Raw genomic sequence first — 14,375 nt, 5'->3', positions numbered from 1 at the left:
TTCCTAAGGTGACACCTTTCTCCTGTAATGCCCTTTATATAAATAAACCCGAGATTTGACTAAAATTTGTAGAATTTTGTGCTGCTCTGAAAACAAGTAGAACATACTTAATGGGTTAATGGAACAACTCTCTTCACTATTACTCTTGAGGTCAGCAGATCTTTTAAGCCATTTAAACTCCTTCATCAATGGTTTTTCAACCAGACTTGGATGTGGACAGAAATAATGACAACAAAGACTGTCAACATTTTGCTGAAAGGAATGCTGTCATTCAGAGCCTAATCCAAAATATTTGACTCCTGTACAGCTGCAGTGTTTCCTAAAAACTTTGCTAAGAGTAGTCCTTGATAGGGTGGACATCCTCATTTCTTAGCAAAGCCAACCAGAGTGGACTGTACTTATATAGCACTCAGCAGTTAATGCTGTATGCCTATCTGCAGATGCATTCCTGGCAGTAGAAGGCTTGCAATCTTCTTCTCCAGCAGGTGCAGCTTTTATGTTGTGTAGGTGCATTTCCAATTAAAAACTGTTAATTTTCCAAGACAGCTGTTGTTAGTTACCTGATGTGTAAAACTGCTTCTTGCTGAGATCTTAGCAAGACAGACTAGAAAGCCAAATAAAAATATACCTGCCACTGCTGGTTATCATGAAAGTTATTTTGAATTCTTTTTGCCTCGTTAAGGATGCAAAGATTTTCAATGGATTTTTCAAAAAACTCTGTGTTGCTGCTGAGAGCAGCAAAGCAAACATGGAAGTAAAAAGATAGAAATATTTGCCAAGAGAAGAATCCATGTGAAGAAAAAGAAACAGTAGTGATACATTATATATCACTGATGCATAATTCAGAATTTAGAGATTAATCTCAAGGCTGCAGTTACTGTCATACTGAGAAACTCCCAAATCTTGCAGTTAACACACCAACAGTTAGGCAAGGGAGATCACAGTGCAAAGGCAACAAGCAATAACTTGTGAAGTTGTCTAGCAAGGCAAAAAAAACATGAGATGCCGCAGAGCAAGTGCATGGCTAATCAGCCCCTAATGAAGGGTATTGAATGTGAGCCTACATGGCAGCATGATCTGGTAGTGCATCTAGACACAAAAAGCATGAATGTGGAGTAAAATCACAGTTCTTATTTTTAATAGCTGCACCTCGCTGTGACCTCATTAGCTGTTACAAGGTTACATGGATGCTACCAGCTCCAGAAGTTGTAATGCTTGTTTAAAATATAGAAAGACAGTCAACTGCTTCAAAGCTGATGTTATGTTATGTTGCCATAATGATTCACATATTGCAGGAGGTGTTAAAGGTGGAACTCAACAAACTTCAACAGTTTTTCCAGGAGGTGAAGGTTTGTCGGCTTCCTCTGAATCCCGCACTTGTTGTCCAAGGCATAGAGACAGATGTAAGTCCAGCTCATGCAAAGGATTACATTTTTTATTTGTTTGTTTGTTTGTCTGTTTCAGTATAAAGGGGAAGAGGCAGTGAATGGCTGCATTGACTGGGAAATAATCTTACTGGTATTAAGCATGAAACATTTGGTAAATGGACATCTAGCCTAATCCCCTTTAAACGGGGAATCTTTGAGGCAGAAGTGAAGGGCACTGGTGGGGTGAGTGTTGCATGGATGTCCCATCTTGCACAGCAGTGGTGACACAGATGTCAAACTGAGCAGCCTGCTCTCAGGTGGCACTTTTGTTTTCTCATCTAAGACTCTCTTCTGCCACACATGGGAGCAGCTAGAAGCCTACAGCTAGCTTGCTTTTTGCTGAGGTGAGACTAGGCACATGACTGAGAGTTGCTAAAATATTAAATATTCATAGCAACTTACCTGTGTCTATGAACCCTATTAAAAATTACTTAAGAATGAAGGAAACAACAGTGCTCTTTAGTGTTACTTGACTTTACTTTGACCACAGTACTAAGACTTAGTAATTCATTGTTTAGTAATGTTTTCATAAAAATGTTATGCCAGGAATAAGCTCTTCCATCTCTGGAGAAGGACAAGGTACCCAGCAGCAAGAGAAAACAAACCTGAACACCCCTATATATTATCAGTTATAGCTGCCTAATTACAGCTATTTGTGCTCTATTTTTGTTCTCTGGCTCATTATCCACAGTGGACCTGATTCTAAGAGGTGCTGATCCCTTCAATTGCCTTTGACCTGTGATTCTCCAAGTAATTGCTATTCAGCCTTGATCTCTCTGAGAACAGAGGTCTTCCAGCACCCTGCAGGCTTGGCCAATTGTGCATGATATAAGTCAGAAGAATTTGAAGCCTGCTGCTTCTCATTGCTTTCAGGCTTTTTGGAAATAATGGCTAATGGAAAGGTACCTCACCATACAATTGTGCTATTTATACTGTGCCAGCTTGGCTGGACAGATACAAAATGTTTAAATATAAGTGTCTGAAGAGAACTTTTTTTTTTTATTTCTCTTAAAACATTATAGACCATTATCTTGCTATAAATATATGTAGCTTCTTGATTGAACTGTATGTTAGTATAATTATGCAAATTAGAATTTTAAAGTGCTTATTATTACCTAAATTTATTTCATCTTGGTATCATCTGTTGATTTTACTAGTAGCAAGCACTGCTTCCAGCTCTGTCAGTAATGCATTATCTCACAGTAACCTTTCAAGCAGTTCCTGAGATATTTCATTTGGCAAAATTCCATAGGAGGTCAGGATTTCATCATCAATAATAGCTATTGCATTCGCAGAGGTATGATGTGGGTAAGACAATATTTGCATGCTTGTACCATGCTTTGAGATGTTTAGATGAAAAGCAAGAGACAGCTGTGTCTAGTGGTGTTTTTGTTCAAATTAGCCTCCATCGCACTCCAGCCAGTAAGGACAGCAGTAGCTCCTGTGGGACACTCATTATTTCCAGAAACTAGGCCATTAATTTACCGTCGTCTTTGGTAGTTTTTTTGGTGGGTCATCCCCCCCTCCCTCCCCTTTTTTTTGTTTTAATGATGATTATAATACCACTCAAACAGGATTTGCAGCACTTGGCTCATTAATGCTTTTTGAAGCTCTTTGGGGTCTTCAGGTGGAAGGAGCTGTAGGGCATGAGAAAGCAGATTTTATGTTTAATTAAGATATATTCCACATAAAATAGATTATGATTTTCAGAATTTCCTGTATCCTTAGCCAGAGTGAGGACAATAAAGAAATTAGCAGGTTCTTTGCTTCCGTAAAGATTGTATAATTGGGCAAATATTTTTTTTCTACAGAAAATAATAGGACCAAAGGCTTTTCAGTGCTTTACAGAGTCTCATTAGATCAGTCTTATGTACTTTGTCTACTCAGTTCCAGCCAAAGTTTGTTATTAATAGGCCTGGGTAGAAATGAAAAACAATTAGTATGGAAAATATTATCTGTTCATATAATCTGGTTATTGAGTGAAACAAATTGTCCAGGAAAAAGAATTTCTCATTTTCCTGACCCAATTAAACAATCAATAATATCAAGAATTATTTTTTTTTATCAGTACTACTGAGCAGTATTTAACTTTAGCAGAGGTATTTTATTAGCCTGATGTTTTGTATATGTGACACTGTTGTTCTTCTCTCTCATTTTTTTTTCCCTGAAGTCATGTTCATATTTTACGTCCAATGCTTTTCCATTAAAAATCTCCTTCATCAATGCAAATGCTCCAAGTGGAAACATCAATGTAATTTTTAAGGTATGTTCTTCCTCTAATCCTCGACTCCTTTTGTATGGAAAACATTGATTTGAAATTCACCTGATGTATGTTTTAAAACTTTAGCTTGAGAATGTTTGATTTGGCTCTGCTGTTCACTTTTCTCAATTATTTTTGACACTAGAGCTTTTAATGGGATATGTTGAGGCAATGCATTGAAGTATCAACTTTTTGATCAGTAAAGAATCAAATGACTTGTTTCAATTTATTTATTTTCTTAGTGGAGACAACCAGGCTAAAATATGAAGTTTATATTTGAAACCTAGTTTATTTACCACATTGAAGTCAGAGGGCAAGTCTCAGGCAAAAGATAGTTCAGAATGACTGAATCCATTAGACTTGTCCATATGTCTCTAACAAACCAAAATACCGGAGTGTTAGAGGCTGCATTTGCTACACAGAACTTAACCAGCTCCTATCGCCCGGTGTGGTGTAATGGGCTGAGGAAGAGAGAGCTGAAGCAGACAGCAGAGAAGTGCTGTCTCTCTGGAGCTGGAGGAACTGACTGCAAAAATAAACTCTGGTTTATTTTCCAGTTGACACCTAGAAAAACTTCAGAGTTCAGAACAGTGTTGTGTCTATCCACAAAAGAAAATATATACAATTTAAAGTTGCTTCTCTTTCAAAAAAGCAAAAGTCTTCCATAGTAGTGGATACTGTTTTTAGACAGCACTGAAGTTCATAAAATAGCTGATGGATACAAAAAATAGAAAGACATTATTCCTAGATCTTTTACAGTATTGTTTTCCAAAACAGAACTCTAAAAAAAAATTATTAAAAGGGTAAAAAATTTCTAGATTGTCTTGAAATTAGTTAGTTAAAATGAAATTTAGAGCAGCTGTGATTCTGAGAAAGAGATGTATGCTTTCCAGGCATGTTATGGGGAGGCTAGAAACGTTAAGCTTTTCTGAACACTTAGATACCTGGTTCTTACGCTATTTCATCTGAAAGTCAATATTAAATAGACAGGTTCTTGCTTACCTGAACAACTTGACAAAATACCTGTTCATGGGGCATATAAACATTTGTGCTGGTTCTACCTAGACAGCATTTCCCCTGCCCCGTAACGTTCAACAACCAACTGTCTAGTTGTTGTAGAAGTATTATAGCTTTCATCACCTTCTCCTGTCAGCAGACGGTTCTGTTAAGATATCTTTTACTTGTACTATAGTTTCACTGTTTATTCATGATGGATAATACATGCATAAAACCATAAGCACTGATATCGTACTAAATTGTCTACCTACTGTCTATGTGAGAGAAGGAGGGAATGTAAGTAAAGTAAGATCTTTCACAGATTTAGGTAGTAAGAAGAATTAATTGGAATCAAGATTACCTTTAAATGAAAGAAAAATAGATTTGGTTTGGTCCTGGTTTGTTTTAAAAGATGAGTTTATGTCTCCTCAAGTACTCATTTCATGGCAGTAAATAGCTATAGATTGAAATACTTATATAAAAAGAACATAATAAAAGAATAAAGCACTTAAAAATACCAGTAGAAGTCACATGTATTTTAGATGTGGTGGGGAGAGGGAGAAAGAAAAGCAGGGCTTTTGTTTCCACGGTCCATTTACTTAGGCATGGTTGAAAATAATCTCTTTATTACTTCTTGTGGCTACAATTAAAGCCCCATTTCACTAAGATTATTGTTTGACCGACTCCATGGGGAGAGCAGTCAACATTGCATCACTGTTTGAAACTGAATGTGAATAATGTCATGGATAAGATATAAATTAATGACAGAATCCACCTTCAGCCTGCTGAAAATACCAAGTTGTGAAGCTTAACATTAAACAAACACTGTCATTTATGAAAAGGGATGTGTCATTATATAAACTTAAAAATGTAGCTGAACTCTAATAATTACATAGGAATAGCAAGCAGAAAGGCTACAGTTAATCAAGGAACATTTGTTACCCTCTCAGTGGCTGCCAAAACTGTTTCTGCCTATGGGTGCCATCTAATCTGTCTTCTTCTGACATGGGAAGATAAGCAGCGACTTTGAAGCAAAACAAGAGGGATTTACTGTAAAAATGAATATAGATATTTTGGTGGGGAAAGAAGTCCAAGTGAAATAGGAAGCTATTTCTGTCTGGTATTGAAGGAGAAACCTGGATTTCTTGTGCAATTTTCACAGATAGGCGATGATTTACGTCAAGATATGCTGGTTCTGCAAATCATTCGAGTGATGGACAGCATTTGGCTCCAAGAGGGACTGGATATGCAGATGATCATTTATAAGTGTTTATCTACAGGAAAAGGCCAAGGTCAGTTTTAGATTATAAAAGTTACCTGTATTACATTATTCATATTTCATGTAAACAGCACTATGCAAAAATCCTCCCTTTAACTTTTAGTTTCATGGGTGTCTTATCAATCACCCCCCTTACAGAAAAAAGAAAGGCTCAGGTTTTCAGTTACTCAAGCCCTTAATTGCATACTTGTCTACTCTTGAATTTTCATTTTATTTATTCATCCTGCTTCTTCAGAAGAACTACAACCAAACTCATTGAATTTTGTAGTAATTTAGGTTAGACTTCTCCAAAAGTCTCAATACCATCAGCTTGTACCATATTCTTAAAAGTAACTTCACACATCAGAAGGAGGACTTTGGAGAAAATTAGCCAGAACTAGTAGTTTTAATCCAGTGGGATCCTGCCTGGATGCTTGAGTGAACCTAGATACATGTAGCTACAGAAAGTACCTATAGACAAGTGATGACAGCTTCACAGGGTTGATTTTGAAATATTATTCATGCAATTTATGCTGCTTAGGGCAGGCCTGACTCATCTGAAAGCTTTATTTCTTTCTTTTATGGTTGTTATAGCGAGCTGTAACAGGGTTACCAATTGCTTGCTGAAGAAATTTACTGACAGCAATAAGCTTACTATTTTTCACTGACTCTCCAAATCTTTTACTGAAAATAATCCTTGCACAAATAGAAGACTGATGTATGCAGATTACCTGCTGTACAAAATCTACTAAAATAAAAAGAATTTTAAAAATCATTGCTTTCTGAGCCACAAAGAGAAAATTGGAGGGGATGAATGATCTGAAGGAACTAGGAGAATGTATAGATGAGTTCATGCACATGGCAGATGGTTAAGGTGACCTAAGAAAGACTCCTCCCTTCTTTGTGCAGATGGGAGTCAAAGCTTGAAGGCTTCTTCTTCAAAGGCAAATAATACAAGAATATTGTTTCTGAACATAATATTATAGTCTCTCTTATACGCTAACAATTGTATTTTTGCCAAGAAAGATACATGGACTGTCTGCAAATAATATTCTCTTCCTGACAGTCTCTTCCTTTTAGCACTATAGCAGCAGAAAACCTTTTCGTATCTGAGATTTTCCACACAACATCTTTCCTTATGTGCTACAAAAGTGTTACTATAATTGATTTACAATTAATGATTAAGGATAAAAGGACCAAGTGACGTGCCTGTGGCCATACAGAATGTGTGCTTAAGTAGACTTGTATACCCAGGTCTTCCAAGTCCTAGGCTAATGACTTGCTCCATGGGCCACCTTTTCCACACAAGCGAGATAGGAGATGATAATTTCATAGTCATGGGGACATGGAAATCACTTTTCACAGAAATGTGAAAAGCAGGAAAAGAACTGATAGGATGCCACTTTCCAGGCATGGTATAGCAGAGGGGCCTGTCACCAAGTAAAATTGTTCGAGGCAGTACTTCCTCTAACGCAGAGTTGTGGGATGACGTGCTGTGGGACCACACATGGAGGAAGAGACAGAAGGCTGGCAAGCCAGGTCTCAGTTCCAAAAAAGGAATTAAGTGCATGCAGTAGAGATAGAGGATTCAAGTGAAGCATTGCAAAATGCTTGGCTTCTCTCTGCGCTTCAAAGTCCCAGTTTATGTCATATTGGATCAGACTAATTTCTGCAGTATCTAGTATCCTTTCTCCCAGCTGTGATCAGCATCACATACTCCAGAAAAAAATTGTGTAGCATTCTAGACAGGAAACATATAAATACCTTTATATATTTCATAGTAAATATCTGATCCTATTTTTTATAGATTTTTGTTGGTTTTGTACATATTCTACTCACTTTTAAATCTCATTAAACTGTTGGCCTTGTTGGTACCTTGAGGCAGATACATCCACAATATTGTTATTGGTGTGTTTATCATTTGCAGAACTGCCACTTTTTACTAAGTGCCCTTTGGGTTTTGTTTCCAAAGAGAAAGAGAAAAACAATCATAATCTATATTTTCTATTGTGTTCATTATTTTACCAGCTTTTAAGCATGTATTTTTTCTGCATGGAGTGATCCAACAACAGGCAATATGCATTGACAGTCTTCATACCTTTTTAAAGATTAAGGTTTTTCATGTGAACTCTTTTCTGTTTGATTAGGATTGGTACAGATGGTGCCAGATGCTACCACACTGGCGAAGATCCACAGGGAGTCTGGACTGATAGGACCATTTAAAGAAAACACAATTAAAAAATGGTTCCGTCATCACCATCCTCTGGAATCAAGTTACCAAGAGGTAACATCATAAAGAAGCTTATTATACATTTCATATTTTACTATTGGGAAAAAAGAAACCAAACAGCAGTAGACAGCAAAAACAAATGACTCAGACACAAGACAAACAAGTCATATGCATAGAACCCAGGGAATTATCTTAAATGCCACTCTCTTTCTGAGGAGATATTGCTTTTGACCAGGTTTTTTGATAATACATTTTCTATAAAAATGTGTCATAGAGATATTCTGAAATTTACTAGTAAAGTGAAGAGAAGGTGAAATAGAAATTAAGTATTGAACTTCAAAGAATATTATTTTTTAGGTCAGCTCTCTAAATACTTTTATATGAACCATGCGAAGTTTCAGTGGATTTCCTGGATTTGGAAATTACTATGTCAGTAACCCACAGTTTTAGAAAGCTGTTTTATCAAAACTACCTAGTCATATGATACAGAAGATCATGCTTTTCGTATCACATCATGTAATGCATCTGATTTTATGAAACTAGATATGATAATGAGCAAAAAAATAATTGGAATTTCTATTTATAGAAGAAGAGGTTTCTCAAGGAACTTTTCCTGTTAATTCTTTGTTGGCTGAGAATGTTCTGAAGCCCATGAAAAACATTTTAATGTGTTTGTTGCTGGGACCATTTTTAGAACCCTACTCTGTGCCCACATTAGATTAGTAGCCAAAATCTTAAATTGAAACGGGAGGTTGGAGTGTTTACCACTCTGAAAATGAACTCCTTTTAAAGTTTATTAATATATGTATAGCATAAATATGTTTCATAAGCTTAAATAACTCTGAAATTATTCCACAGGCATTTATTCATCCACATTTTCAGTAAGATCATTTGAATTCCTAATATATCATCTTGATTCAGTTAAAAAGGAACGATCTCTGTAGAATTTTTTTTTTTACAAGTTTGTATGTTTACAGTGCTATGGTAGAAGTGCAGCCAACTTTCAATGGAGAAGTGAGATACTATTAGCTACTGATTGAAAACCAGATTTCTTGCTGCTGTTGCAGTTTGTAAAAATTACCACTAAAATGGAATATTTTAAACTAAATTTCTACCCATTTTCTTTCAATTTTTTAAACATCTAAAATGCAGTCAGATGTGATTGCATAGGACATACATAAAATTACTACTATGCCTTCACTTTGCACTTGCTGGTGAACAAACCTTTCTCTTTTCCTACTCAATAATTTTTACTTGTACAATACTGTATCTAAGGTGCTTTAAAAAGTAATGCAGAATAAGTTTTAATATCCTCATTTTATGGCTGGGTGCACAAAATCACAGAAAGCTTAGGTGTTTTATCCAAGGTCATCAGAGTGAGTAAGTAGTACAGTTAGACATAAAATTCAGTCAACTCTTGTGCCTGGCCTAAGCATTCCACAGTGCTGTCATCTGTATAAGCCATTGCAGGTGGCACCTTGCATGTACAGAGAAATCCTGAGTGCCTAAATAGTGATTTACTTTGGCTAATGCAAGTTTTGTCCAAAACCACAAAGTTCACAAATCAGGATTGTTTGGGTTTCTATATAAACTAATTACATTGTGATTTAGATTTACAGGATGTTAAGACTTCTGAATAAGAACTGCATTTTCAGTTCTTAAACTGTAGTAGGTAAGATTTTTAAAAGACAAAAGCTATTCCATCTACTCTGGGGTAGAAGGGTGATAATCACTTGTATCAGGAACAACTCTCCTCTGGAAAAGGACACTGAATACGTGTGGTGTGAAAGAGGCTGGGTAGATTGTTCTGCTGAGAAGTCACAGCTGTTAAATACTTCCCACTGGAGTTAGCAGAAAACTCGTAATCTGCTACCAGTGTCTGGCAAGCAAATCATTAGCTTGTACGTATTCCTACACCTGCCATGGGCACATTTCTGGCAAAGAGCAATGCCACAATGTAACATTGCAAAGAAATTAATGAGATAGCTCTGAATGAGCCAGTCTACTTACACAAAGTAGACTAACCATGAAAGTACAGGTCTCCGCCATGTAAAAGAGCACCAGAGAAGTAGGTTATATTAAACATGACTGCGACACTGTTTTTTTGTTTAATCATTCTCTTGGGTCTCTCCACATGACACTAGGTTTGATCCCATAGGCTATCCAGATTCACACATGCTGCGAGAAGAAAATGATTTAGCCTTTCTTTGTTGCAGTTCTATTCTGTAAAATGGGGTTTAATTCTTTGGGTTGGAATATTGTGAAAGTGGATTAATTAGGATTTGAGAAGGGCAATTGAGTTCTGGAGGGAGAAAGACCCATGCAGGTACAGAACAGTACAGTGGGTGTAAAATAACCTACTTTCTTTACAAAAGAAATGGTTAAATTTCTGGATTTCCAACTAATTTCAAAAAAAAAAAAAAAGTTTTTACAATATACATGCAGGCAGTTGAACAGAAAATGTCAGCTTCCTGCCAAGAGGCTTGATTTTCGTAGGTACATTTCACTTCCAAAGTTTTCCACAGAATTCCAAGTACCCAGAAAACACAAGAGGAACCTCATGAATAAAATTGTTCTTGCATTGTAACTTTGAAATCTGTGTATTACCTGTTTAAGCACCATTCCTGCTAACACCTGGCTGTTAAAATTTTAGCAACATGCATAGCATTTGTAGAAATACAATTTCTGGTTTTCTTGTTAGCATCACAAACAAATACATCTGTATATTTCCAGTAAGTGTTTTTGTTTTACTAACTAGGCAATAAGGAACTTCTTTTATTCCTGCGCTGGCTGGTGTGTTGTTACCTTCATTCTGGGAGTCTGTGATCGACACAGTGACAACATAATGTTGACAAATGCTGGACACATGTTCCACATAGATTTTGGAAGATTTTTAGGCCATGCGCAGACATTTGGAAGCATAAGAAGGTTAGTATCTATAGTAACGCACATAGTAAACTTTAAAACAATGTTCTGAAATTTCACATCTTAATCAGCTCCCATGAAAAAAAATACAAATGAGATTATGCTTTTTTTTATTTCTGAATTTTCCAAAACAACATATGTTTGTTGTTTACAAAACCTCTAAGAAATGATATGAATGACTGGAAAAGGAATTAAAAGATTTTGAGGATCCCCTTTCAGTTTGGAAAAAAAAATATAATCTAAACCTTTGTCTGGGTAGAGATCTGAATAATGTAGTTCAGTAGTGACCAGGATAGTAGACTGAACTCTGCCAAAAGAATTCTGATGTCCATTACCTTTTTCTGCAGAGTGTTCCTGCAATGGATCCAAACCCACAGATATATCTAATTGACCACTTTCTTCCCATATTCAGAGAAGAAACCAAATTTTCCAAATAGACGTGGTGAATAAATACATTATGCCACTGTGGGTAAAATTGCAAGCTTTTTCATTATCTTTTAAAGTTTTATATCTAACCACACTGAGATCAGGGGCTATTTTGCAAATATCTAATTTTACATAAACAAGACTGTGATATCAATCTGCGATGCAACTGTCCCATGATAAATATAAATAAAATAATGTGATCATGTATTCGAGTTACTAATGTGAACCTACTATGGAGGGATGAATTGGGATGGAATAAAAATAGATAGGATAATGCCAGTATGTGCAAAGGTGCAAAGGGCTAAAAAGCTGTTACATCAGAGTAGGGAATGGATAAATGAGCCCTAATACTGACCAGATGGGGGGAGGGGGAGGGGGGCTGTCTTTCCTCCATGTTTCCTGATAATTTCCAGAACTAGTCCAAGAATTAAGTTTGAGCTAATTGTTCCTTTCTTTTTTCTTTTTCTTTTTTTTTTTTCTCTTTTCCTCTTTTTCTTTTTTTAGCTAGCCTTTGACAATTCTAGACTATCACAGTGTGTTAGACAGAAATAACAGCATGGGAGTATTGATATGAGGGAAGCTGATAGGGATAATAAGTACTTCTAAGCCAGGCAGTCAAAAGATTTAGTTGCAGTGCTCAGAATTATCGTCAATCATTCAAGATATGCTCCCTTAATCCTACTTATTTGCTGTGGAAAGAATAAAGCAGAACAGAGTAATAAAAAAAGATACTCATGCGCACTCTGTGTCAAGAGTTGCACCTCTCATTCCAGCAAACCTTCTTTTGGAGCCTAACAGGAATTTCCTCAAGCAGCAATTGTACATGAGCAAAGAATTATCTCGTTAGAGTGAACATTAAGACGAAGCAAATATAGAGGGGGACACTACAACCAAATTTTAACAGAAATCATGTCATAGCAATAATAAAAATAGATGTTAATTTTACTGTTTTACAGCTCAGTCATACTACATGTTCTTATTAAGTCTATAAAAATGACTTTAAACACAGTCACTTCCATAAACAGCAACCATTTTTTCCTGTTTCTCCTTGCAGTATATTGCTTTTAAACTATGGAATGAAAGAATACAGTTTAGGACCTCCATTCCTGGAGTGCACTTATGGTTCCTTAGTAAAACTAGGACTCACACTTAACAGCACATTATGAACATCATGGGATAATGGTAGTTTTTCTCATACCTACATGCAACTGAACTACAGGTCATGTAGTCATTAATGTGTAGTCATGTAGAGCTGTATGCACCTTCATGAAATGCAGCATATTATTTATAACACAGGAACACAGGGATGTCACATTTCTATATCCCATAAATGTCAAGCTCTCTCAAAATTCGAAACCCTCAGTGCTATTTGTATCTGCTCATTCTCACAAGGTTATTCTGAGATAGGTTTAGCCTCTGGTTTCTTAAACGGCTTTTTAGATTAGATTTTTATTTGAGTTCTTATTAAATTTTTATTTGCATTTTTTCACCCCCAAAAATACCATGTCCTTAAAATAATATTGATGAAACAGCAGCATAATGCTTTCACATCTTTAGAATTATTAGTGCTGACCCTTGGGCGTTTGTACAGTTGATACTATATGTATACTTATGAAGTTCTATAGATGGCTTTAGAGAATGAAAAACATCCAATACAAATCCCTATACATGCAACTGGTCTTTACACACATCACAAAACAAACTTTGTGGGATTTTTTGTAAAATGAAATCTATGTAAATTAATGAAGGCTTGTAGAAAAGGAGTCTCTGTCTGAACTGTTTAAAATGGTCTTTCCTTTCAGAATTTAGGAAGCTGCTTGCCACAGCTGTCCATTTTCTGTTCTAAGGGAACACTTTTTGCGCTTACCAAACTCTTATTCCTCGTAAAGCTTCATGAGGATGACTTCTCTGCAGTATTCTGCATATGGAGTGATTCTTCTGATGTAAGTAAAGTGAAAGGCATACATGGCAGCTTTGAGAATTGCACACTGTCATGCATGGGCAGCAGTTCTTTCTATCAAATCCAATATGAGTCTTCAGAGAACACTCTGAAGCTGATCTGATTCATGCAGTCATGCTCACTTTTGCATTCACGATTGTATAACACCCCAACAAGGGATTAGTTAACTTTTCTAATTTCTGTCCTCATCTTTAAATAATGTTCAATAAATCTGCTCAGTTTTGAGTCCGAGACACAAGCCACTAGCTCAGCTCTTACTGGTTTAAGAGGGAAGAGGAATGGGAAACTTTTTGTCTTTTCCAGTTGCATGTACCTTCACAGTTCAGCAAATATGTTAAACAGTACTAATAACCAGCTTGATTTGTGTCTAGGAACTAATCTTTATGAAGAATTGTTGGAGGGAGACATATGATGTATCTTACCAATAACATAATGACAGAGCTTGGCAGCAGAATTATTTACAAAGTCCCACAGGGAACTTTCCTACTGAACCATGAGATTTCTTTTTTTATTATTATTATTTTTATTTTTTTTATGATGCTCAAAGACGTATTTTGTACTAATAAAGTATTTTTTTCATTCTCTAATCCAGCCACCATATTTGACCCTACATTCCCCTAAAGCAGTGAATTCTGCAATTATATTTCAAACTGCATGAAGAAACATTTCTTGTTTAATTTCATATAACCATCCTATTCTTTATCTACTGAATATTCTGTGGCAATCAGCTGGAGACCCACTCCAATTTAAATCGGTGCAATATTATCTAGATAATCAGACAGGACTAGGTCAGTCATCAAATGATATGAAAGAAGGTGTCTGACTCATGATTGTACCTGCCATGCTTTCTTTGCTTTGGTTTTCTCTTCTGACCAGTTCCTTTTGAACATTTC

General features: G+C 36.1%; 1 protein-coding gene across 1 annotated transcript in view; it reads left to right on the top strand.

Moving 5' to 3' along the window:
- The window catches only part of PIK3C2G (phosphatidylinositol-4-phosphate 3-kinase catalytic subunit type 2 gamma), a 208,027-nt gene that overhangs the window by 125,263 nt on the left and 68,389 nt on the right, over positions 1 to 14,375 (top strand). The window contains 5 exon segments of the mRNA XM_040596857.1: positions 1,296 to 1,403; positions 3,598 to 3,690; positions 5,846 to 5,975; positions 8,089 to 8,225; positions 10,930 to 11,099. Of these exon segments, the coding sequence (XP_040452791.1) occupies positions 1,296 to 1,403; positions 3,598 to 3,690; positions 5,846 to 5,975; positions 8,089 to 8,225; positions 10,930 to 11,099 (638 nt within the window).

This window comes from Falco naumanni, chromosome 5 (genome assembly GCF_017639655.2).
Source record: "Falco naumanni isolate bFalNau1 chromosome 5, bFalNau1.pat, whole genome shotgun sequence".
Lineage (NCBI taxonomy): Eukaryota > Metazoa > Chordata > Aves > Falconiformes > Falconidae > Falco > Falco naumanni.
This window is presented reverse-complemented; position numbering and strand designations above follow the sequence as displayed.